The 26637-nt window shown below is 51.9% G+C and overlaps 1 protein-coding gene across 1 annotated transcript in view; it reads right to left on the bottom strand.

The window, feature by feature from the left end:
- SHANK3 (SH3 and multiple ankyrin repeat domains 3) overlaps positions 1-25640 on the bottom strand; it is a 197595-nt gene extending 171955 nt beyond the window's left edge. Inside the window, exon 1 of the mRNA XM_070947935.1 lies at positions 25535-25640. Within this exon, the coding sequence (XP_070804036.1) occupies positions 25535-25597 (63 nt within the window). The 5' untranslated portion in view covers positions 25598-25640. The remainder of the gene's footprint in view (positions 1-25534) is intronic.
- Between the last annotated feature and the right edge of the window lie 997 nt (positions 25641-26637).

Genomic DNA, 26637 nt, shown 5'->3' with positions numbered 1-26637 from the left:
GCGGCAGCAGCCAAAAAGGCTAATACAATTTGTGGTTGTATAAACAGAGGCATAGAATCAAGATCATGTGAGGTATTAGTACCGCTTTATAAAACCCTAGTAAGGCCACACCTGGAATTCTGCATCCAGTTTTGGTCATCACAAAAGATATGGACACCTTGGAAAAAGATCAGAGAAGAGCAACTAAGATGATCAAAGGCCTGGAGACTAAAACATAGGAAGAAAAGCTGCAGGATTTGGGTCTGGCTAGAGTGGGGCATTTCCAGATGTTTATTTGGCTGATGTTTACCACTCCTATGAAGCTAGTCTAGAGAAAAGGAGGACTAGGGGTGACATGATAGCAGTCTTCCAATATCGCAGGGGCTGCCCCAAAGAAGAGGGAGTCAAGCTATTCTCCAAAGGCCCTGAAGGCAGGACAAGAAGCAACGGATGGAAACTAATCAAGCAGAGAAGCAACCTGGAATTAAGGAGAAACTTCCTGAGAGTGAGAACAATTAGTGGAACAGAAGTTGCCTTCATAAATCATGGATGCTCCATCACTGGAGGTTTTTAAGAAGAAACTAGACAGCCACATCTGAAATAGTGTAGGTTCTCCTGCTTGAACGGGGGAGGGGGGTGGTGGACAAGGAGACCTCCAAGGACCCTTCCAATTCTATTCTAATTCTAATTCTGATCATCATAATCATATACAGTACATACAGTGTCTTTCTTTCACTGTCATTTTGTGCAGCAATCATTCTCTTAAAATCATTTCCCACTTTCTCACCTCCTTCCTTTTCATCTCTCCCTCTAGAGTGTCCCTGAACACTTCTGGGCCACACAAGAACATAAAACTTTAAATTCTTTTCCAGCAGCTTCTTTCCTTACATCTGTGTCTTTATTGGGAGACTAACTGATCTTCTTACCCTGTTACATATTTTATCTTCCTACACTTAATTCTGTTCTTTCCCTTCTCTCCTTTTCCTCTATGTCTGTTGGTCCCCCAAATCTGAATTTGACCTGAACCATCCAGGTATCTATGGAGATTCTCATGGTTGTCCCAAAGGTGCTTTTTCGAGAAGCAACTGGACTCCCTTGTTTTTCTTTCTGAACTTCAGTTCTGAACTGAAGAAGCTTCTTGGATGAGAAGTGAAACATCTTCAAGGGGGGAAAAAAAACCAAAGAAAAAATCAGTTGTCTTTTGGAAAAGCTCCTTTGGGTTGACCATCACTAATTCTCTCTTTCACCATGAAATCCTATCAGTCTTGTGTTTAGATTTACAGAATTCCAGAACGACAGAGTTGGACGGGACCTTGGAGGTCTTCTAGTCCAACCCCCTGCTCCAGCAGGGGACCCTACACCATTCCAGACAACTGGCTGTCCAGTCTCCTCTTAAAGACCTCCAGTGATGGAGCAGCCACAACTTCTGAAGGCAAGTCATTCCCCCAATTAATCGTTCTCACTGACCAGAAATTTCTCCTTGGTTCTAGGTTGGTTCTCTCCTTGGTTAGTTTCCATCCCCTCTTCCTTGTCTGGCCTTCGGGTGTTCCCCCTCTTCCCTGTGACTGCCCTCCCCTCAAATACGGGAAGACTATCAGGTCCCCTTCTCGTCATTTCTGCAACTGTTCATCGTAGGCTTTTGCCTCCCCCTCATTTGTCATCTTTGTTGCTTTACGTTCATTTTTCTGGCCGTCTTCTCCTACGAGTAGACTTACGCCTAGACCCATATTCCAAACAGAATACAGAGTTCCTTCTCCTTCATCCATGGGGCTCTGAACGGCCCAGTCGCTTTTCCTGTACACCCTTGTCTCAGTCACACACACACACACACCCATTCAGGTCATCCGGCGGAATCTTTTCTCCTTTAGATCACGTTCTTCCGAAGGCTGCCCTATTTTTGTCTGAAAACAAATATCCGATTCCTTCATTCTTCCCCTTCCCTGGAGCATTACATGCAATTATCGCCAGCCAGCCGATGGGTCCCTCCTCTCTTCCACAGCCTCAGTAACCCAGCTGACACCAATTCATATTTCCTGACTTACATTTTAGCCTCTTCAGAGATAATAGACCCAGCGCCCCGACCCTTCGCCCCACGTCTTTATTGGCTGCCCAAGATCGGCCTCCCATTCAGGCCGCTCCCACCTTTCCCCGCTCCGTTCCTTTCGCAGACCCCACCACAGCCGCTTTTTGATTCCCTTCATGCTCTTCTCATTTGGGTAAACAACATTATGCAAAGTGCAGAGAAACCTGGGAAATAGCCGGCAAGCAAACTATACAGGCAGGAGATAAGAAAATCGATTTTTCTTTCTTGCGTTTCATTTATTCATTCCTGCTCGTGGCCGGCGGCTGCTTTCACGTGCCAAGTTGCTGACTTCCATCGGCCTCGGTTGTCGGGAGAGCCTGACCTCCAGTGCCCGTCCCGGCTTCGGCTGACCAGGGCTCTGTAACCAGGCCCTGTCTGGGGCTCCTTTGAGGATCGCTCCCCACCCGTTTCTCAAGGACGGAGATGCCCAGAGCTCTCCCAACCCTCCCTGGGCCAGGCTCTCATTTGCTCTTTCTCAGAAACACCACTGCCTGATCTCTGCTAGTAAAAGTGGCGCTGTGCATCTGTAGTTGTGTCATTGTGTGGCTGGCAAATACCTTTTCCCTAACTGACTCCTGTAGGCTGTGGCTTTTGGGTTGCTTCACTCTTCCTGTGCTGGATTATTGGAATTTTCTTTCTTCCTTCCTTCCTTCCTTCCCTCCCACTCTCTTCTTTTTCCTCCTTCCCTTCCTTCCTTTCTTCCCCTCCCCTTTTTTCCTTCTTCCCTTCTTTCCATCTTTCAACTGCTTCCTTCTTTCCTTCCTCCCTCCCTCCCTCCCTTCAATTGGGACTATGGAAATCCTTGGCAACTTTTAAGATCTGTGGACTTCAACTCCCAGAATTCCCCAGATAGCTATGCTGGCTTAAAGTTGTTAAGGTTGGGCACCCCTGTGCCAGAGCAAATACGAGGATTGCCTAAGCAGAAGAACGGACTGAATTCTGGACAGAAAGATCTGTCTTGAGACACAACCCCAAGGACCATGGGAAGAAGGTGGGCCTGGAAGAGTAGCATCCTCTTCACTTCCCCTTCCCTGCTGTCATCCAAGACTTTATGGTTTTTGAAGCCCTTTCCTGCTTCCACCAATCAACCCCCAGGCAGGATCAGAACAGATTGAAGAGCTTAGTAAGGCTCCATGCTTCCTGGCTCAGGCCCAAATGGCCCCTGCTGAAAGTCTTGGGCTTTGGAAAGGGTCAGAGTAGGGGACTGAGGGCTAAAATATGCGAAGAATGGTTGCAGGAACTGGGTATGGCTGGTGAAGAGAAGGACTAGGGGAGACATGATAGCTGCAAAAGTGCTTTTTCGAAAGGCAACCATCAGATGGATGACTGAGAATCTCCAAAGACAAGAGGGGGGGGGAGGTTTCAACCTATTCACCTAAGCATTTGAAGGCAGGACGAGAAGCAATGGGTGGAAATTAACGAAGGAGAGAAGCAACCTGGAATTAAGGAGAAATTTCCTGACAGTGAGAACAATCAGCCAGTGGCTTCCCTCCAGAGGTTGTGGGGGCTCCATCATGGGAGGTTTTTTAAGAAGAGATTTGGACAGCCACCTGTCTGAAATGGTAGAGGGTCTCCTGCTTGAGCAGGGGGTTGGACTAGAAGACCTCCAAGGTCCCTTCCAACTCTGTCATTCTGTATCCTATATTGCCCTCTCCAACCTTCCTCTGCAGATGAGCTGGAGGATTAGAGAGAGAATTCCAGGACTATCTTCGTGCCCATTGAACTCAAACCCCAACCGTGTCTGACTCCCCCTTCCTAAAAGCCATATCAGAGGTTGGATCCCAGCCACTCACGGTCTCTACCGCTTCTTTGCACAGGAGGAAGAACACATCCATAAATTATTATTCTGAAAAGGCAGTTATTGGGCCCCGAGGGCTCTTTCTAAATATTGCTAAAAGAAGAAGAAGTTGCTCTTTTTCTTCCCCAAAAAGACCCATTAAAACAGATCAATCCCAGCCACCTAGCAATATGGGAAAGCAAAGGGTTGGGGGGTGGGTTGGGGGGTTAGGAGCCAAGGAGGCCCCTGTTCCTTGCCGCAAAAGAGCCATCAATCCCCACAAGGGGTGGGCTGGAGTGCCTGAACCTTGGCGGGGTGGGGTGGGGTGGGGGTCTCCTTGGGCCCCTGAGCCTTGTGATGTGTAGCCCTCCCCCCATGTTCTTGGCTTTGGATTCGCTCATTGGGACTGAACACGGAGGCTTTGAGGAGACTCCCACAGACCAGGCACGAGGAATGTCATGGAAACCAAGCCTCTCCTGGAAGCAGAGAGCCCAGCTGCCCCCTTTCCTCTTCTTCCTTCTACTTCCCATTCAAGATCTTCTCTCGTCCTCTGCCCCAGTGGGTGAGTGGGTGGGTGTTCCTCCGATGAACGCTTCAGCCCAGGCAGAGAGACCTGCAGAGGATCCTCCTGGGTTGAGGGTCTCTTCGCTTCGTGGGTCCACAGATGGAGGAACAAGAGGTGGGACCACCTTCTGGCCAGTCAGGCTCCCCTGACTGTCCTGTGGGCCCCTCACAGAATTTGGGGAGCGGGTCCTAATTGAGATGGATCTGACTCTCTCAGCCCGATTTGATTAATGGGCTTTGTTTTTCTGGGTCAGCTTTGACAAGCGGCTGCATCTGTTCTACCTTTCCAGAGATGGACTTGGACGGCGTCCGAGTTTCTTCTCCAAAATAACCCAGAGAAGAACTTGGTTCCTTTTCAAAAAGCCTCAGAGAAACAGATGCCCTGCCTTGGTAAATCTTGGCATATTTCAGTTTAATCCAAGAGGAGGGAAATCCGAGGGCTCCTCCTTCAGGGGCTTCTTTGAGACAAAGCTTCCCAAGCGCTTTATGCTTGTCTCTGGGTCTGCGGAGAACCTGGGCCTAAGCCAGTGTTTCTCAACATGGGCCACAGTGTGTTGGCTGGGGAATTCTGGGGATTGAAGTCCACAAGTCCAAGTGACTGAGGTTGAGAAACAGTGGCCGAAACACTCAGCTAAGGCCAACTTAAGCTCCCCAACCCAGGCTGAACACAAGTTCTGAGTTCCCAGGAGCAGTAGGGAGACGCCTTTCCATGGGGGCTGAAGGTCATTTGGACTCAAGCGATCCACATGGAAGCAAGTGACCCAGAGATCCAGAACTCCTGGGGCAGCATTAAGAAGGTCCCTCTGCCTGGCCCCAACACGTGAAGTCCTACCCTAATTCTAACCACTCAACAAAGCCTTGGTAAGAGCCCATTTAGAATACTGCATTCAATTTTGGTCACCCCTGTTTAAAAAAAATAGAGTTCAGAGAAGAGCAACAAAAATGATTTGGGGCCTAGAATCATGGTATGATTTGCATAGAACCAAGAATGATTGCAGGAACTGGATATACCTAGTCTAGTGAAAAGAAGGACTAGGGGTGAAATGGTATAGGATCTCACGCTTGAGCAGGGAGGTGGACTAGAAGACTTCCAAGGTCCCTTTGAACTCTATTCTGATTGATTGATTGATGCTGCTCTCCCATGCTGGGGTGTGAAACCCAGGCCTTGGACATTTGTGCTCCTAACCTGTCTCTCCCACCCTCCAGCTGAAGGATGAAATATTCAAGGAATGTCTTCAGCTTTGAAGACAAGACAGGCCAGAGATTTGATGAACACAAGGATTCCCTTGACTGAGCCTGTCTCTCCGGCTGATGGAGGCTCTGCTCCCTTGCCAGCAGCTCACAATGGGAGTGGGCAGGGTGAGGTGGGGGTCTCCAGCTGACCATCAACAGCCTTCCCCGCTGCCTGGAGAGAGGCCAGTGGAGCAGACCTTTCTAGCATTTTGAAGGAGGCCTACATCTTCAACCTCAACATATGAGCTTCTTTCGGTACCCCAGTTAGAGCAGCCTGGAGGAACTCTGCTCTTTTGGACCTTCTCTCTGATGTGGTCCTTGAACAACCTGGTCAGTTATTGGGAAGACGTGGTTGACCAGTGGACTTCCCACAGCCCAAGGAAGCTCAGGTTGGTTTGGAGCCCAGAAGTCACCCTTTACAACTGGTTAACAGACCAGGGGAGATACTGGACAGCCATTTGTCCAGAAAGGTATAGGACCTCCTGCTTGAGCAGGGGGTTGGACTAGAAGACCTGCAAGGTCCCATCCATCTCTGTTATTCTGTATTCTATATGTCCAAGACTGGCTGTCCCTCCTATCTATGATCCAGTTGACCATGTCCTACCTCAATGTCCAGTAGCACCACTATTTTGAACACAACTGCCCAAAATATTTTCAAAACATGGTTGTAGTGCACTAACCAAAGAAGGGCCCCAACTGTCACTTGGGTGTTTCCAGAAGAAGGAAGCTGATTGTGGGCACATCTGCAGTTGGGGTGTTGGTCTACAAAAAGAGGAGGAAGAGCAGGCTTCGTCCAAAGCTTTCTCTACCTGCAGTCCCCAAGGAAGGGGAGGAAAGCAGGGATGGGGGTGAGGGAAGGCCCACCCTCATGTAGGGGTTTGCTAGTGGAGTTCCTGCCATCTTTCTTGTTAGGGCAGCGTTTCTCAACTTTGGCCAGTTGGCTGGGGGATTCTGGGAACTGAAGGCCACCCAGCTTCAAATGGTCAGGTCTGAGAAATCCTGCACTAAAGGAAGAGAGCAGCCCCTTTTTGTTCAGGAAATAGGGGGTCTCCAAGAGACAGAAAGACTGGCAGCCTTTCCATGTTCGTGGGCCCAGGGGGCATTTCTGGGCATTCAGTGAGCGGCACCCCTCTAAAGAAGTTCTAGAGATGCCCAGAAGCCCAAGGAGAAACAGAGGGGAGGGGAGAACCAGGGTCCAGGGTGAACCATCTTTGCTCTTCCCTCTCTGCTGGGGAGGAGCCTAAAGCAACCAGGGCATTTTTTGTAGTATTTTATTTATAGTTTCATTTTTTTTAATATCGGAAGCTGCCTAGACTTACCCTGTGCTAAGATGGGCAGCCAATACATTTCATAAATAAACGAAGGAATAAATTTCCCTTCTGGTTGGCTCCCGGCAAGCACTCTGCCTCTCCAGCCATTCCTGGCGTGGGCTTTTGAGGTGGGGGGAGGGAGGGTCCCTTTGGGCTTATTCCCGGCCAGGTCCCAGAGCAGCTTTCCACGTCCTGGGCTCGCAGCCGGCCAGCCCTCCTCACACAGGCGGCACGTGAAGGAGGTTCTGGGAGGCTCCGCGGGGAGCCATCCATTAAAACAGGAGTTAATCTCAGCCCTCGCCATCAACCCAGATTTTAATAAAAACCTTCTCCCCCGGGGAGGCTGCAATATAGAGCCCCAGTGCCGCGCTTCACATGATGGCTCAGGATTCCTCCGCTGGCGCTGAGTTATGGCTTAATTACGCACCCTCCGAGCGGGCAGGTTGCAGGATCAAGCCTTTTGCAGCCTTCCTTCCTCTCTCTGTTTTACATACACACACACACACTCAGAGAGAGAGAGAGAGAGAGAGAGAGAGACAGACAGACAGACAGACAGAGGAAAAAGGAGAAAAGAGAGAGAGAGAGAAAGAGAGAGAAAAGAGAGAGATGCACAAACACTGTAGTTTCCAAGGTCTTGGATTACCACAAAGAGAAAACTGTTTTTTTTTTTTAAATGCAGGGAAAACAGCTCTTGAACTCTTTTAGAGTTGGCTGTGATTGTCCCATCAAGAGTTGGGTTGCCCAAACAGATTTGCCAAAAGAGACATTTCATCGTGTCCCGAGAGAGAGAGAGAGAGAGACGGCTTCTCTTCACCTTCGGAATGTGGCCCTGAGGAAGGGCAACCTTCTTCTCCTGCAGACTGGAACTGATGAAGAAACCACGAGTTGTGAGTGTCCAGTCAACCATGCTTGAACAAGCCCCATGTGTGGACCAAGCTCCCAAGTAGCCATCTGGGGTATTTTTATCCGGATTATTTCCAGAGGAAACCAGGGAAGTCATTGGGGCAGGAGAACATCTTGGTCTTCCAGGAATCCCTGGTGAGCACCTTCTTGGCATGGTGGAGAAGTTCACCTCTGCTTCTCACCCTCTCTGAAGGCCTGGGAGCAGAGTAACAGAATAACACAGCTAGAAGAGACCTTGGAGGTCTTCTAGTCCATCCCTTGTGTGCCATTTCTGACAAATGGCTGTCCAGTCTCTTCTTAAAAACCTCCAGTGATGGAGCATCCACAACTTTTGAAGGCAAGACCTTCCACTGATTGTTCTGTCAGGAAATTCCTCCTTAGTTCCAGGTTGAGCAGGTGGAGGGGCCTCCTTGGTGGCTGCCCCAGGAGGTCTGGATCTCTGCCCAGGAGATCCCCTTCTCTGGTCCACCCCACGCATGCAAAGTCCCCCCTGGGCCCAGCTGTGGGGACTGGAGTTTTCCTGCTGGGCTGCCACGCTTCGCGCCCTGTTCCCTTGAGCGGACGGCTGCTTTAAGCTCCCTCTTTATTTTATTGTATATGGTTGCAGTTTTGTGGTTTTATTGTTATTAGTCACCTTGGACTTTTAATAGGGAAAGCAGGGTATATATTTTTATAATAAATCAAGGGGACAAATGAGGCAGCCCAGCACAGTGTGCGCAGAAGACGAGACCGGGAAGGGTGGGGAAGCTGAGCTGAGGGCCTTTGTCGGAGTGGGCAGGCCGTCTGAAAAGAATGGCTTCCTTGGGTTCTCTTTTAGCGAGGGAGCATAAGGAAGGCATCCAAAGCCAGTCAGGCCTCTTTCCTAGCTTCCTTTCAGTCCCAGTGGAGCAGAAGGAGCTGGGCCCAGGGGCTGGCTGGTGGGCTGGCTGGCTGTAAGCCAGAAGCCTGCAGGGGATGGCCACATCTGGGAGAGGAATGGGGGGGGAGGGGGCGCAGGGAGCCCTTTGGATGCCCAGGGATAACCAGGCCCCAGTGCAGAGGAGGAGGAGGGGAGACTGAGCTCCCACCAAGGGGTCCGATAGACTCAGAATTATATTCAACGTACAACCACAATTGAGCCCAAATTCCTGTTGCTAAGTGAAACATTTGTTAAATGCATTTTGCTCCATTTTACGATCTTTCTTGACTCAGTTGGTAAGCGAATCACTGCAGTTGATAAGTTAGGAACCCAGCTGTTAAGGGAATCTGGGGATCACGTGACACCCGGGATGCCACAGCGGTCGTATGGATGAGCCAGTTGCCAGGTGCCTCAGTTTTGATCGCCCGACCATGCAAAGGTCTTAAGTGCGAAAAACGGTCGTAAGTGCCATTGTAACTTTGAATGGCCACTAAGTGACCTAAGTAAGGGCTGGAAGGTGGTATTTGGAGAAGATCCTTGAGAGTCCCTATGACTGTGAAGACCCTCTACTGTTTCAGACCAATGGTTGTCCAGTCTCTTCTTCAAAGCCTCCAGTGATGGAGCATCCACAATTTCTGGAGGCCAGACCTCCCGTCGATGGATAGCTCTGTCAGGAGATTGCTCCCTAATTCTCGCTTGGATCTCTCTTTCTTGATCTCCCCTTCATTATTTCTTGTCCTGCCCTCAGGCGCTTTGCAGAATAACAAAGTTGGGAGGGACCTTGGAGGTCTTCTAGTCCAACCCCTTATATCCTTTCAGACAAATGAGTTGTTTGAATAGGTTGACCCCTTCTCTTGCCTTCATCAGATTAAACGTAGCTAGTTCCTTTAGTCATTCATCGTACGATTCAACTTCCAGATCCCTGACTTGCTCTCCAGGAGGAAAACGGGGTCTCCTTCCCTTTTCTGAATCCTGGGAGGGTCTTCTGAGAGGCAGCCCCCCCTCCCCCGGGGCTCCCAATGGCCTCCAACGCCCAAATCTTTGTTTCTGCAGTTCCTTCAGGGCTCTTGTGCGTGGATGGAGATTTAATTAATCAGCCCGGGCGCAGGGGATTAATAAGTAAACACTTTTTAATCAGTCAACAGGCCTTGAATAGGAGCCACTGAAGGCCACGAAAAGGAGGAGGGGGCAGGGGTGGCAATGGGGGCCCTGGTGCCTGCTTTTCCTTCTTGTGCCATAAAAGAAAGGAAGACTTTCTAAGGAATTCTGGAGTTTCAGAACTGGGAAATGATTGTGGGCGATATTCCTGCTGTCCCGGCTCAGCCTTGTGCCTGCCCACAACTTCCCCTGTTAACCCAAGAGAGCGAGGGCTGCCCAGGTGGGGAGCCTTGGAGGCTGCCAGTCCCAGGCCCTGCCCCCTTGGAGCTGAATTAAGCTGATCAGGGGTGCCCAAGGCGGGTGTCTCTGCCATTTGGAGGCCCCCCCAAGGAAGGAACTGGAGCAGTCCCCAAGCGCTATCTCTGTCCTGCCCCCCCCCCCTTCCAGCCTGGTGTAAGGTTTGAACTGCCGAATTGCAGGCAGCCGGCAGTCCTTCCCTCTAACCACTGCACCCCATGGCTGTTTTTCACACAACTGTCCCAGCATCCCCGTGGTCATGTGATCAAAATTCAGACCCTTGGCAACTGACTCCTATTTATGACGGCTGCAGTGTCCCAGGGTCACATGACCCCCTTCTGCGACCTTCCAATGAGCGAAATCTATGGGGAAGCCAAATTCACTTTACAACCATGTCGCTAAACTTCATGGCTGCCGTGATTCACTTAACAACTGTGGCAAGAAAAGTCGTAAAAGGGGACAAAACTCACGTAACTGTCTCACTTAGCAACAGAAATTTGGGGCTCAATTGTGTTCATGCATTGTGTGTTTTGCACTGCCATGAAACCTAGATTTCGGGGAAGATAAAAAGCGTGGAACAATTCTCCTTCAGCCGGAATAGGCCTGCTGCTCTGTCCTGTGGCGAGGAGTTCCACAGTTTACCAATCAGTAAACGTGTGCAACTGGTCGTCTACAAGGCCCCTCCGCCTCCCCTGTATAAACTGAGCCTCTGAAGCTGCCTTTGCTGTCAGCACCTCCACCAGTTTCTTCAACGGCTTCAGTGCAAACTCTGCCCAGGTGAGAAATGGATAGGAAGCCTTGATCTGTGCAGACCTTCCCTCCAGCTTTGAGCCTGAGGGCTCCTGGCTGCTCTCTCAGCTTCCTTGTTTTCTTGCAGACGTTTCAGGACCCAAACTAGGTAACCGCATCAGTGCAGTAACCGCATCAGTGCAGTAACATGACCAGCACTGATGATGTTATGTAGATGGGTCATGAAACGTCTGCAAGAAAACAAGGAAGCTCAGAGAGCACCAAGACTTCAACCCTGAGCCACAGATATTCTCCTGTCTTATTTCTCAGCCTCTCATCCAGGGTTTCCCCAACCTGGCAAGTTTAAGAGGGATGGGCTTCAACTCCCAACACCCAGCAAAGCTGGGAATTCTGGGAGCTGAAGTCCATCCCTCTTAAACTGTGTATGCAGTTTTTTCTAAACTGACCATAAATGGGGATGAAGGCAGCAGGTAGGCCACTGTGCCCACCTGGGCCGCCAAGAACAGTGTTTCCCCCAGCCCCACTGCCGTCTTCCTCCTTGCTGCTGCTTCCTTCCCCTCTGCAGCAAAATCTGACTCTCTGCTTTTGGAAGGGAGTCACGGCGGGAAGTGCCAAGGTGGCAGTTTTGCGCTTCATACCTTCCCAGGGTGATTAATGACCGTGCTCAGAAAATGCAGGAGCCACACCGAGTCTCTCTGCCTGTACGAGCAGATGCCAGGGCTCGGCCTGGCATTCCCAGCCAAAGGGAGCAAAGCCCACCTTCCCGCTGGCAAGGCAGAGGGCCGAGCGGGTGGGTGGACTAGAAGGGCACAGCCCAGGAGGGTCTAGGGGACCACACTGTCACCCCCCCCCCCCTTTTCCCCAGTTCCAGCATGAGGAAAGACTCTCCTCCCACCTGGCCAGCTCGGGACTTCATCCCTTCCTCTTCTTCCAGTCTAACGGGGTCGGGGGAGACGCTGGCAGAAGCCCACCATCCTGGCCAGCTAAGAGATAGTCCCCACTCCCCCCCCCCATGGCTGATGCTTATTCTGTAAAGCTCAGCCGGCCTTTGCATTTCACATCTCCCCAAATGCACTTGGGAAGGTGCATGTTGCATTCGGAAATCAGCAGAAGTCAATGTTTCCAGTAAATAGAAATAAAATTAGAAGCCAGTGGACCGTAATGGGGAGCAGAAACGGTGTGCAGTTTTGCTGGTGGGGTGTGTGTGTGTGTGGGGGAGGGCTGGGAAGAGAGAGGTTTCATTGGGATTTTATTTGTCATGCACCAACAATGCTTGGCCCAATTTGTTTTTAGAAAGAATCAGATGGATTTTGCTCAGGGTGGATGGATTGTTTCCAACAAGGAAAAAATAACACCTTCACATTTGCAAACTGAGCTTTCCATCCAGTTTGTTCCTGGCATCTCTCTCTCTCTCCCCCACCCCTTGGTCCGTGTGTGTGTGTGTGTGTGTGTGTGTGTGTGTGTGTGTGTATGTATTGACTGTGTTACCCATGCCGCTGGAGGAAAAACACTCTGCCCTAGCTCAGGCGCTCTCTCTCCAGCACGTGCCTTTCTTTTGGCCTGTGTTATCTGGGCTGCATTTATTAATGCCTTTAATCTCCCCACTCTGCTATTTATTAAGGTATTTTTAAATTACTTTTGCAGTTTGGGATATTAAACGCTTTAAATAATTAATTTTTAAGTGATGTCGCGATCTTCCAAGAACATGCGAGTTGTAGGGCAAGTCAGAGGCAAAGCCAGACCAGTCCAGGGGGGCTGTGGCACTGTGCCCACCGAGGGCCCCGGCTGGTGCTTCCTTGCTCCCCCCCAACTGCCCAGCGCGTGTCCCCATGGCCGGCCGCCTGGGGGAGTCGCTCCTTCCGCACTCAGGGAGAAAGAGCAATCCATTTGTGCAAGACCTCGAAGCACACGCACACGCACACACACACACACACGCATCCCAGAATGCCACAGACTGGCCCTTCAGAGGCAGCCTCCGCTTGTGCCTCAGAGCAGAACCTTCAACGGGGCCTCTTGGCTGGCCGGAAGGCCTGGAGAAGCCCAGGTGGGAAGATCCACGGATCCCCAAGGGGGGGGGTCTTTTTTCCTCCATGGCTTTCCCTCCGTGAGGAGGCTTTGGCCACGGTGAATGAATCCCGCGTCTCCTTCAACTGCCCCTCCGAGCTCTGGTTTCCGAGACCTCCTTTACCAATCAAAGGGAATATCTGCAGCTCAGGTTCTGAATTGAGGGGTCCCTGCTGCTCTCGGAGGTTGGTGGTTTCCTTGCAGACGTTTCATGACCCAAAGGAGGGAACGTCATCCGTGAAAAGAGAGCGCCTGGGACCTCTCAAGACCTACAGGTTGCCCCCCGGTAACCAAGGCAGCTCCCGGAGCAGCGGTGTTACAGGGACCATTCAAGGAAGAGAGGGGGTCAACCTCTTCTCCAAAGCCCCCGAGGGCAGGACTAAGAGCAACGGGTGGAAAAGAATCAAGGAGAGAAGCAACCTGGAATTTCTAACAGTCGGGACAATTAACCAGTGGAACAGCTTGCCACCAGAAGTTATGGATGGTCCACCACTGGAGATTTTAAAGAAGAGATTGGGCAACCATTTGTCTGATATGGTATAGTTTTTCGTGCCTGAGCAGGGGGTTGGACTAGAAGACCTCCAAGGCCCCTTCCAAACCTGTTGTTCTGTATTCTGTTCTGGGAGCCCCCAAAACTGCCCGCAATGCTGCACCCAGCACCAGCAGGAGCCTCCGATAGTATATTATATTTATATATTAGATTTGGGCCCTTGTTGGATGCCTTTTGTATATGTTTTTGTATAGAGTAAGCAGATCCCACCTAATAGGTTTTTGCATTGTGTTTTTACAGTTTAATAAACTGTAAAAACACAATGCAAAAACCTATTAGGTGGGATCTGCTTACTCTATACAAAAACATATACAAAAGGCATCCAACAAGGGCCCAAATCTCCCTTGCTTGAGTCCTGGGAGAAAAGCCAGGGCTCAAAGGCCTTCTGGAACACCAGCAGGTGGGAGTCCCATGGAGTTCTTGGGGGGGGGGTGGACCTCATTCGGGGGGGGCACTGCAACAGAGAAGGGAGACTTCCTGGGTCCTGAAAAATGACACGGTTTGATCAAAGGGACTGAGAGTGGGCCAAACCTGCTGGCTCATATCAGCCAAAGAGAAACCAGAAGAGATGAGGAAAACCCCCAAATAATTTGGTTTTATGCCATGTGGGGCTTTAGAAAGGATAACCAGCACCCAGAATCACACCCAGAAGGAAACTGGCAACGAGGGTGCCTGGCAGAGTACGGGTGTCACATGAGCACACTGACGCACACTCGGTGTCACTGGTGGTGCTGCATTCTGACCCAGCTGAAGTTTCAGATAGTCTTCGAGGGCAGTCCCATGGTGACCTCACTGCAGTAGTCAAGCCTTGAAGTGGCTAGTGTGGGAGGCACTGCCTGAAGGGCAGCCAGAAACCCCAAAACTATTGCTTTTTTGGGAAACAGGAGAGAAAGGCTGTCAGCCCTGCGAGGTAGTCCAGGCTAAGACACCAATGTCATATTGGGCAGGACTACTTTCGCTGTAACCATCTTCTTTCTTTCTTTATATCCTGCCTTTATTATTTTTATAAACAACTTGACCTAATGAATCAATCTAATACTCCTTTGTCCCTATATTTTCCTCACATCAACAACTCTGTGAGGTTGGTTGGGCTGAGAGAGGGACTGGCCCAAAGCCCCCCATCCGGCTTTCACACCTAAGACGGAACTAGAACTCCCAGTCTCCCAGTGATTGACCCCAAATCACTCAACTGGCTTTCATGCCTAAGGCAGGACTAGAACTTTCAGGCTCCTGGTTTCCAGTGTTGTGTCTAACACGCATGTACAAACACACATGGATTCTTGAATACACTTCCCCTTCCCTCCCTTTGCGTGAACTAGGGAGGGGCTCCTCTGAGACCTTCCCTCAAGTTCCTTTCTTGGTCAAGGCTGGAGCCTTATCTGATTGTTGCCATGGTAGCAGCTCCTCCTCCCCTCCTTCAAGGCCGTTGCCCCTCCCCTCTCCAACTGCAAAAAAAAGGGGAGATATTCTCCAGAGCACCCAAAGGCAGGAGAAGAGCCGGTGGGTGGAGGAGACCTTTATACGAGGAGATAGAAGTGTCCGGACTCCGGAAGCCACAGAGGCTTTCAAGACAAGGTTGGGATGGTCTTTGCATTCATGTCCTGGTTGAATGGTTGGACTAGGAGACCTTCAAGATCACTCTTAACTCTACCATTTTATGCTTCTATAGCCTGCTTCCAAGAGTTATTGGAGCAATACAGAAATCCGGGGGGGGGGGGGCTTGGTGTTTTGAGTCCCTTCTAGCACTGATGATGCTATTTAGATGGGTCATGAAATGTACACAAGAAAACCACCAAGTTCAGAGAGCACTAATGACACCACAGTCCCTCCCCTCCTCCCCCTCCTTGCAAACACCACTCTCTTCTAACCCTGATGATGTCCCCTAGTTGGGTCATGAAACGTCTGCAAGAAAACTACCAAGCTCAGAGAGCTCCAAGGACCCCTCATTTCAACCCCGAGCTACAAATCTTCTCTTCTATTAATACATAACTCTGTCTTCTTCTTCCACAAATACAATAACCAGCCAAGGTCTGCTACTTCTGCTTTTCTGCTGGAGCGAAAGGAAGCTGGGAAGGAAGAGCTGGGGGATGTGACAAATAGGAAAGGAACTCAGGAGCCCATTTGCAAACAGAGAAGGCCGGGTGGAGTTGGGCGAGTGGCGAAGCGTTCTGCACATCCAAGCTCCCTTTGATGCCACCACCAAGGTCCTAAGATCTTGCCTCCATGACGGAAGAGAGAGCATCTGAGACCTGGCGAAGGTCGTGTCAGCTGGAAGGCAGAAAGACCACATACGGTAGGTACCAATGCACCGAGTAGCAGCTGAAGGTTATTTCATTCATGGGCTGGCAAACTGAAAGCACAACGTTACGCAACGCAAAGTGCAGAGGGAAACAGGGCCATTTAAAAGAGAGAGAGAGAGAGAGAGTCAGAAACTGGCTCAAAGCAATGAATCCTTCAAAGAGAAAAAAGTCCAGAGGAACTATGGAGCAACACAAGACCAATTTAACGGCAGACAATCTTCCAAAGTCAGCCAGCTTTTAGAGCCAAGTTTCTCTACCTTGGCCATTTTAAGAGATGTGGACTTCAACTCCCAGAATTCCCCAACCAGCATCGCTGAATCTGGACTTTTGGCCGTCCAACCCCCGTTGCTGTGCCAGAGACCAGCACAAGGAGATCCATCCTTTCCCAGCAAGATGGACCGCAGGAGCAGTTTTGGTGAAGCAGAGAAGCCACAGCAATGGGAGAGGGCAGCCGTGCCAAAGGAAAGGAAAAGAAAGAAAGAAAAAAGAAAGAAAGAAAGAAAGAAAGAAAGAAAGAAAGAAAGAAAGAAAGAAAGAAAGAAAGAAAGAAAGAAAGAAAAGTCCCAGAGAAGCACAAGGGAGGGCAGGAGGCCTAAAGATCCACCTCAGAAGCAGATAGAACCCACAGATTGATTTATCTCTAATTAAATCAACACGGTTACTATATTTTCAGTTTAACTGAAATAAGCCACCGGTGCCATTGCAAACAGACCTTTTCTACAAAGTTGCCCTGTGTTTAAAGTGGCGCGCTTTAGGAGGAGGAGAAAGAGAAGGGGATGGAGAATTAGGAAGGAGAGGAGAAGGGAAAGGAGGAAGAAGGGGCAGGAGCAGGAGAAGAAGTGGAGAAGGAGGAGAAAGAGAAGAAGTGGTGGAGAAGATGGACAAGGAGGGGGAGAAAGGGAAGGAGAAGGAGGGGAGGAGGGGAAGAAGAAATGGTAGAGAAGGAAGAGAAAGAAGAAGAAGAAGTGGTGGAGGAGAGGGGGCAGGATAAGGAGGAAGAGAAAGAGGAGAAGGGGAGGAGAAGAAATGGCAGAGAAGGGGGAGAAGAAGAAATGGTGGAGAAGGAGGAAAAGGAGAAGGAATGGTGAACGAAAGAAACAAAGAGAGAAAAAGTTGACTGTTTCCCCTCTTCCACTGTTGGAAAGGACAACCTTTTGCCTTGTAAGAGAACAAGGATGCTTCCACCCTTTGGGCCTCTTCAGCAGAGAGCTCTGGCTACTTTGCTTGACCTGCAGATTGAACCAACTTTCCCCCTTTCTTCCCCCCGGAACTCCAACCTTGAGAGAGAGGAGAGAAACATGGGCAGAGTGGCTGAAGGAAAGCTTGCAAACAGAACACCACAAAGAGCTATAAGCATCGGGGTTGGTGCAAACCTGATGTAGCCTTCAATTTAGCTCTATTCCCTGTAGTTTTCTCTTACATCTCTAATATCTTCATCTTACACCTTTTTATTCCTTTTCTGAGCTTTGCATAATGCTGCTTATCTCCCCAAAGCGAAGGGGTGGGGGGGTGGGGACATACATCAGATGAACATGGATAATACATATCTGGAATCCACATGCGACAGCCTTCTTTACCGAGTCACCTCATTTTCTGAATTCGCACAACATGCTTCTGCCCTCTGCCCCTAAGCCACCAAGATAAAAACTGACCAGGTTTGGATGCGTTGTTTGTAAAATTTTAGCTGACAGAGCTACGCAGATATCTGGATGGCCACAAGAGGGCAGTGAAAAGGCAGTTTCTTGTTACATTTTGCTGCCATCTAGTGGTTATTCAGATTTTGCACACACACACACACACACACACACCCATTGAATGTATGAATTTGGAAGCAGAAGGGAGAAAATAAGGAGTGGTGTGAACCCTGAAACAGACGGTGAATAAACCAGGTTAGCTCAGGGGAATAAATCAGGTTAGTTCAGGGAGAATTGTCAGCTCCATCTTTAGAGATACAGCAATTGTCCCATCATCTTGATTCTTGAAAAGTTCCTCATCAATTTTAAGGAAGACCTTTAAGGAAGTCTGGGGCCCCTAAAACGCCAAAACAGGCTGGGGTTGGGTGGGTGGGTGGGTGGGGGATGCAGGTGGATAACAAAGAGACCCCCCCCCCCCCCCGGTCCCTCATCAGCCCCCTTCCCAGAGCCAGCCCAGTCAGGGGTTCCTGGCACGGAGCTCTCCATGGTCCTGATTATTCTCGCATCTGCCAGAGCCCAGAAGAGCCTCTCTCAGCCCCCGTCCTCCATCGGTTTCTGCTTTCTGATTTATTTCTTTACATATTTACACGACTGGCCGTCTACCAAGGCACTCTGGCAGCGAACGAAGATTAAACGCAGAAGCAAAGTCACCCTCCATTTCAGGGATAAAAAAAAAGAGTTGAGCCCCTAAACAATCACAATCCTCAATCACAACCTCTGTGGAGATTCTCCGTCATCCAGGAACTGGTTAACCCACAGGGGCTTTTTCCAAAAGGCAACTGGACTTTCTTGGGGGTTTTTTCCCTGGAAAACGTTTCGATTCTCATCCAAGAAGCTTCTTCAGTTCCCAGAACTTCTTGGATGAGAAGCGAAACGTCTTCAAGGAAAAAACAAAGAAAGTCCAGTTGCCTTTTGGAAAAAGCACCTTTGGGATCTCAATAACAGCACGAGAGAAACAGCTGCAGCTCCACTAACACTGCAACCCCACCCAGTGTCCGGGAGATTAGCCAGGACCTTTTGAAAGGCTAGCCCTTGTGCATAGCTCAGGATGGAGGCTGCTCCACAAGACAGGCATCAAAACAGACACCCTTCCCAGGAATAGAATAGAATAGAATAGAATAGAATAGAATAGAATAGAATAGAATAGAATAGAATAGAATAGAATAGAATAGAATAGGAAACTGGAAGGGACCTTGGAGGTCTTCTAGTCCATGAATGAAGCATCCATGATTTCTGGAGGCAAGTTGTTCCACTGGTTAATTGTCCTCACTGTGAGGAAGTTTCTCCTTAATTCCAGGTTGCTTCTCCAGGTTGCAATGAGACCTGGGTCTGGTTTTATGGGCAGGAAACATTGGATTTCCTCCTTGATGTTCCTTGCCGACGCAGTGAAAAGTTCAAACAAAAGGAAAAATTAATACTAACTCCACCGAACAGCTAATTCCAGTCCAGGCTGATTCCTATGAAAGTCCGTGGTGAAGGCTACGTCTACCAGAAATCTCCCTCCCTTGTTCCTGGAGGAAGAGGAGGAGGTCAACTTTCCACTGCTACAAAAACTCTCTGACCCTCCAACCTGGCTCTGAGAAGAAAGGAATCCCCCTTGTCAGCAGACCGCCTGTGAGGGCCATCTTGGAACAGATGGTGCCTAATCAGTTCCACCATGTAATCCATTTGCGCCCTGATTTAGAGAGCTCGGTGCCAGGCCTTGGTGGCTCTGCCTGCCAAGTTGGAAGTTGAATCTCCTTTCGGCAGCTGCCCCTGGGCAGAAGAGAAGAGGCTGCAAGCAGAAGGGAGGTCAAGAGACTGGGTGGCCTTCTGGGGAATCATTTGGGTGGGGGGAAGGTTGTTGAGAAGGTGGCAGGGAATCAGCTGAAGTGGGAACTAGAAGAAGCCATTATTTACACCAGTGCTGCTCAACCTTGGCCCTTTGAAGATGGGTGGACTTCAACTCCCAGAATTCCCCAGCTAGCTTTGAATTCTGGGAGTTGAAGTCCACCCATCTTCAAAGGGCCAAGGTTGAATAACACTGATTTAGACCACTTCCAATCTGGCTGATTCAGTACTTCATGTGCGTAATGCGAACGCTTTGGAGTCCAGCACTGTGCAAACACGCGTACATACATGCCGAGATGCCTGTATGAGTGCGTGTCAACAGGTCAAGATGGCAGCCACATCCATGGAATGGAAATCCTCCCCTCTTTGAAGGAGGCCTTGCGTTTGGGGAGGGTGCAAAAGCTCCCCACCCCTCGCCTTTTGCAAGCAGAGTGAAACTTGCCAGCCGTTCCCTCCTGGAAATCTTGTGTTTCCTGTCAGGAGAAGCCGCTTGATGGGTTTTCTCAGGTCTCTGGCTGCCTCTCCATGGGAACGGGCGTTTCTAGACCCCCAGAGCGGGTTTTCTGCTCTCAGCTCAGCTCCGTCAGATGTCTCGCTCGGCTTTTATTGAAATGCAGGTGATAGATCTGGTGAGAGATTCTAAGGGCCCAAAGCAAGAACGGCTAGAATCCAGTCCCTCCCCAGCCACCCTCTGGAAGATGAATCAGAGAATGACAGAGACGGAAGGGACCTTGGAGGTCTTCTAACCCAACCCTCTGCTCAGGAAGGAGACCCTACAGCAGGGCTCTCCAACCTTGGCAACGTTAAGACTTGTGGACTTCAACTCCCAGCAAAGCTGACTGAGGAATTCTGGGAGCTGAAGTCGACAAGTGTTGCCAAGGCTGGAGACCCCTGCCCTAGAACATTCCAGACAAATGGATGTCTAGCCTCTTCTTGAAGACCTCCAGTGATGGAGCACCCACAACCTCTGGAGACACGTCGTTCACTGGTTAACTGGTCTCACTGTCAGGAAATTTCTCCTTATTTCTAAGATGGTCAGTTTCCATCTGTTTCTTCTTGTCCTGCCTTCAGGTGCTTTGGAGAAGAGGCTGAGCCCCTCTTCCCTGTGGCAGCCCCTCAAATATTGGAAGGCTGCTATGATGGAGACTTTGGTCCCTCAGTCCCACCATTGGGAGGGTTTCTTTGCCTTCTTCTTCTTCTCTTTCCCCATCACAGTTTGCTCCATTTATTTTGTTCCTATCCCTCACCCACAACTGCGAAGAGCACCCTTGAGAAGTTCACCTGAGTGGTGGATTTCTGGATGTGCCCAAACAAGGGTTTCATTTTCAGAATGGCTTTGGTGCCAGGAAGCAGATTGGATGCAACTCCGAGCCTGGAAAAACCTCCCCTCTAAGGCCGAACATGGCCTGGCAATTGATGGAGAAAGTAGGTAGTAGTAGATGGAGCTAAGTCTTTGGACTGGTTCTTCTGGTGCCCATTTCTGAGTTGGGTTGGGAGGCTCTGCTCATGGTCGCGCAGGCCTCAATTAGGCCTTGTTTGATGTTTGCAACGTGCTCCCCTTGGGTCCACCCTTGAAGGGTGTTTGGGAGTTACAGCATGTGGCAACTTAGGTGATTTTAGATACACCATGGAACACGCGCATAACACCATGGATTTTATCCCAAAGGTGCTTTTTCCAAAAAGGCACCTGGACTTTCTTGGGGTTTTTTTTTCTCCCCTTGAAAACATTTTGTTTCTCATCCAAGAAGCTTCTTCAGTTCTTCAGTCTTCTTCGGAACTGAAGAAGCTTCTTGGATCAGAAGCAAAATGATTTCAAGGAAAAAAAAAACACCAAGAAAGTCCAGGTGCCTTTTTGGAAAAAGCACCTTTGGGACAACCATGACCTGGATGACGGAGAATCTCCCTAGACCCTTAACCATGGACCTTAGTAGGCTTCCAGGTGCAGTTCAAGGTGCTTGACACCTCTGAAGCCCCGTGTAACACAGGCCCAGAAGCCCACAGACCATTTTCACCCAGAGTTTTCTGCCCACCCCAGAGGTCTGGCAGAGCTGTGTCTGTGAAGGAATGCCGTTTTGCAGGATCTAGGAGCTGCAACTTCTCTGTTGCGCCTCCTCCACTGTGGAATGCCCACCCGCCCACCCACCCCGGAGATCCACAGGAGCCCCCCACCCTGCTGGCCTTTTGGAAGGCCATGAAAACCTGCGTTTTCCGGGGGGGGCTAGGACGTTAGGGGAGCCCCACAGACATTTCCGAGTGTTTTCAGGATGTAGTATTACAATGCCTCTTAACCGTATTTTGCTTTACGCTGGTTTTCATGAATTCAGTTTTATGCATTGTTTGTGGATTGCCCAGGGTTACAAATTTTCTGAACAAATGAATAGATAAATAAATACATACATAACTAACATGACTCCACTTCACTCCCACGGCAACATTTGCCATTACCCCACCCCCACAAGATCCTCCCCTCCCTTAACGGTTTGTGGCTACCGAATGCAACTGGGAGGAAGGCCAGTTCCCCCCTCAGCAAATCTCTCCCCAGATCACTCCAAGAAGGACCAATCAGACCGATGTCCAACAGGGGCAGTTAAATAGTTCTAAAGGAACCACAAATGGACTCAAAGGAAAAGGCCCTACCTGCTCCTCATACTCCCCCCCCCCCCACACATCAGATGGTCTGCCTCTAAATATGGAGGCTCGGCTGTGCCGTCATGGCTGGCTGGGTTGACAGCAACCTGCTCCAAGGGGGGCTCATCTAATTTAAATTTGTAATTGGTTTAACCTGCTTCTATGCCACACAGGAGAGAGTATGATTAAAGGAAAGGAAGAGGACATGAGCTGCTCTTCCTTTGCACTGCGTGAGATGCGTCCTACAAGCCCGGCCCAGAGAAACCGAAATGAAGGCAACAGCCTGGGCCCCTTGCAGAATTCTGAGCCTGCAGAAGACCCCAGGCCCTCGAGGAAGGGGAATGAAAAACAGAGAGAGAGAGAGAGAGAGAGAGAGGGACGGAGGGAGGGAGGGAGGAAAAGCCATTTACAGCCCAGCCTGCAAGGTGAGCCAGAAGACCAAGACCCCTGAGGGTCTCCTCCAAAGAGTAAGACAGCCTCCTGCATGCTGCAACCCCCCAGATGTCCCTCTGCAGTTTTTGTGGCAGCCCATCAGAGCCTCAGTGGGGCAGCCTTTGAACTGATCGTGCTGCTCTGTTCTTGCCTGGATGGATCAGGCCCACTTTCTCCCCCCACCCCCCTCAGGAAGCCTCCTTGCCTGACCGTAGCAGGAGAGGACCAGTGGCGGAGGCCTCGCGGCCAGTGCAAGGCAGGGCTGACTCTCAGAGCTACCCCCGTGTCTTTGCTTTGGCACAATGCCTTCCCCAAACCCTAGAGTTGGAATGGACCTTAGAGGTCCTCTAGTCCAGCCCTGGATGACCAGCCTCTACTAGGAGACTCCAGGGAAGGAGTGACCTCAAGGGGTGGCTGACAGCTCATACAGACCGGAAGTTCCTCCAGAGGACTGGTTGGAATCTGCTTCCTTGCAGTTCCTGTGTACTCAGCCAACTGTACGGTAGTGAATAAGCCACAATTATGACCATCATGGTTTACGTCACCTGTGCACCTAGCCTACGGACTCAGCTACCTCCCATCTAGGACGCAGAACTGAGTCTGCTCTCAGCCAAGATGAATGGAAACCTCCCAGTATTGGGAATGGCTGAGAAGATGTCGGGTGTCCTCTGAATCCGGAGGGGCTTCCACCCGGAGCCCGATAGGCAGAGGAGGGCGAGCGATCCTCTCCTGGCTGGCAGGTGCCATCGGGAGGCCTTGTAATCTGGCTCCCGCAGGCGGAGAAAGGATTGCTAGAGAAGCACCCAGCAGCCCCCCACCCCCTTCCCACCAGGGCATCTCCCCCTCCCTTGCTCAAAGATGGCACTGGGTGATTGCTGAAGGAGATGGGTGGAGGGAGGGAGGGAGGAAAAAGGAAGGAATGGGAGAGGGAGAGGGAGGAGAGAGAGAAGGAAGGAAGGAAGGAAGGAAGGAAGGAAGGAAGGAAGGAAGGAAAGATGGGTCCAGAGGTAAAGGCCTCTTTGAAGTGCAATCCCAAAGGGAGGCTCCCTTCTCTCCCACCTCCCTCTTCCCCACTGCCTCAGTCCTGGGAGAGTCCTGAGAAGAGCAAATGGTCCCAGGAAGAGAAGGGAAGGGACCGGCTTCTTTGCCCATCACTCACGTGCCACTCATGTGCCCTCATCTGCAGGTCTCCACCCAGAAGGAGGTCCAGAGCTTCCCTCTGCCACTCCTTGGCCAGCCTGAGAATGGCCAGAAGAAGACAACCACGTCCAGTTGGATGTTGGAAGAGCTTTCCAAAAAGGGAGAGCAGTGGGGAGAGAGAGGAGCCCAGGAGGGCCAGCTTCCCATCCCTGATAGCTGCCCAGCCTTGAACAGAGAGAGGGATCAACTGGCCTTCAGGACCCCTGAATCCCTATCCTGGGATTCTCCAGCCCCCTCCCTCTCTCTCCCTAAATCCTCCCCAGCCCTCGTCTCCCCTCTGTGGAAAGCTGCCTCTGTCCAACACCCCCCCCCGCCTCCCACCCCCAAGGGCGACCTAGCCAAAACGTCCCTCCATTCAAGGACCTGGCAGGCCAAGCGCAGAGTTTTCCCCCTTGCAAAAATCAGCATGCTGAGACTTTGCCAAACCTCCCACGAAGCGAAGGGCGGCATCACGACCGACCACAGAGGCCCAGGGACTCAGGAGCAGCTGGAATGCGTGCCTGCACCCCTCCCCCCACTCACCCACCCAGGTGGAGCAGCCGGGAAACAACCGTCCCCAGGCCCTGCAGGCCCTGGCCACGCTGCCCACCCCTCTGGAACTCCTTAGCCCAGGCAGCCGACGAGGGAGCCGGGCAAAGGGAGGGCAGGGAGGTGCAGGAAGACCAAGGTGGGCCGATGGTTGCCCCTGGCAGCCCTGGCACAACGTTTCAGGGCTCTGCTTTCTGCCTGCTGCCTGCCTCAGGGAGGGCTGCTGCAGGGAGGCAGGGAGGGAGACCCTCGCTGAGCCCCCAGGGGCCTGAAGGGCAGGGCTCTCCTCCCCAAGCAAAACCAACAGGGAGCCCAGGCAATTGTGCCCCCACCCAGTCTGGGGGCTTCAAGATTTCCCCCCCCCCATCGAGCAAGATCTCCTCCAGGATGGGTCCCTGGGCCCTTCCAAGGATCTCCGCATTCCAGCCTCGAGCATCTGCTGGGCTGGGGGCACGTGGATTCACACACACCCCACAGAGCCCTCCGGCTGCAGCCTGTGAACAGCACTGGCACCGTAGCCCCACAGAACTGGGGCTCAAACTTCAGAAGAGACCACAGAGAATGTCTCCAACCCTCTTTGCCTCCTGCCCCAAAGCTCTACTTCCGCCTTAGATGTCCAGCCCCACAGAGATGGAATTCCACCAGGCCCCCCTAAACCCAGAGCGACAAAAGGCCTCCCCACACCCCACACAGCAGGGGCATCTTGCAAACCTCCCAGGCCTCCCCTGATACCACCCCCCCCACACCTTATAACTGGAGTCCACAGAAGCCCCCTCCAAATTCTAGGCCATTCCAGAATACAAATCCCATCACTCTTGGCCAGCCAGCATGCCCAGTTTCAGGGGAGCCTGGGTCAAATGCCCCTTCTGGGACGCCTCTCCAGCTTCAAAGACCAGCCTGACCCTCCCTTTCAAAAAAGACCCTCAGGGCCCCTGAAGTACCCCCACTCTCTGCCCCACCTTGGCTGCTCTAGCCTGCCCAGCTGCTACCAAAACCCCCAGCAAGCAGCCAGGCTTCTCCTTGGCTGAGCCCCCCCCCTCCATCTGTGGCCAGGGCAGCCGTTCCAAAATGCTTCCCAACTAAACCATCAAGTGGGGCGGGAGGGGCCCCCTCTGCCCTCCTTCAGGACCATCCCAGCCTCTGCAGAGTTGAGGGAGGGAGGCGGAATCGGGGTGGGGGCTGCTGCGCCCCCTCCCCCCCGGGACTGCAGTTGCGTAAAAGTTTAGCCAGCAGCCATTCCACAGGCGGGGGAGCGGGGTGGACCGCAGCCGGTGGCCCCCTCCCTCCCTCCCTTCCCGGGGCCGGGGACTTGCGCCCACCCGCTCTGGGCCGGCGCTGCGGGGCACACACCTCGGCCCGGGCGCAGCGCCCCAGGCGCGGCCCGCCGCTCTCCTTGGTGCTGCGCGCCCGACTCACCGTTTGCTGGAGGTCCGGGATGCCGATGCGCAGGACCAGGGCGTTGGGAGCTGGCTCGTCCATCCGCCCTGGCGGGGGAGAGGCCGGCGTCTCGGAGGAGCAAGGGCCGGGGCCGGGGGCGGCGGCGGGGGCGGCGGCGGGAGGCGTGATGGTATCATACAGGGTCTCCTCCCTGAGGCTGCTCTCCGTGCTCTCCCCAGGATCGCCGTTCACCACGCCGGCCTGCTGCAGCTGCTGACAGCGGTGCGGAGACTGCTCTTCTTCTTCTTCTTCTTCCTCCTCCTCCTCCTCCTCCTCTTCCTCCTCCTCTTCTTCTTCTTCCTCCTCTTCTTCCTCCTCCTCTTCCTCCTCTTCCTCCTCCTCCTCCTCCTCGTCCTCCTCCTCGTCCTCCTGCTGCTGCTGCTGCCTCCGCCGCCGCCGCCGCCGCTGCTGCTGCTGCTGCTCCGGAGCCTCATGTTTGCCGCTGGCTGGGCTGAGAGGCATGCTCTGCGCGCCGGGGACGCGTGCCTGCGCGCGCGCCTGAGAGTGGGCAAGGGGGAACGGGCAGCGCGGCTAGCGGGCGCACATCAGCCCCTGGCCCGGGGGACCTGCCGGCGGGAGGGGAGGGGGCTGCACGCCGGCGGGGGGTGGCTGTAGCGGTGGCAGGGAGCCCAGGATTGCGCGCGGCGGGGGGGGGAATGTCCCATCCCCCAGGAGAGGGGAACACACAACACACACATTCCCATCCCAGAGAATTGGAGAGAAGTGTGGGGGGGGGGAGAGAGAGAGAGAGAGAGAGAGAGAGAAATTGTTTAATAATGGTCAATGACCTCCCCAAGTAAACTTTTCAGAAATCCCAACCCCCCCCTCCCAGGGGAAAAGTGGTCTGGGGTCCAGCCCTTCCCTTTCTCCTGCCCCAAAAACCCTCTAAGAGGTCCATCCTCCAAGGTGGCAAAGAGTCTTGCTGAGATGCTACCAGCAGGTGCCCTTTGGCACTAACCAATGGCAAGAGGTCCCACTTGGCGTGGCCCTCTCCCCCATGCTGGGAGGATCTCATTCATCTGAGCATATGCTGAGGGCTTAACTGGGGTTGGACTAGAAGGCCTCCAAGGTTCCTATTATTC

Source organism: Pituophis catenifer, unplaced genomic scaffold, assembly GCF_029215685.1.
Source record: "Pituophis catenifer annectens isolate HBS135680 unplaced genomic scaffold, rPitCat1.0.hap2 SCAF_7, whole genome shotgun sequence".
Classification (NCBI taxonomy): Eukaryota; Metazoa; Chordata; class Lepidosauria; order Squamata; family Colubridae; genus Pituophis; species Pituophis catenifer.
This window is presented reverse-complemented; position numbering and strand designations above follow the sequence as displayed.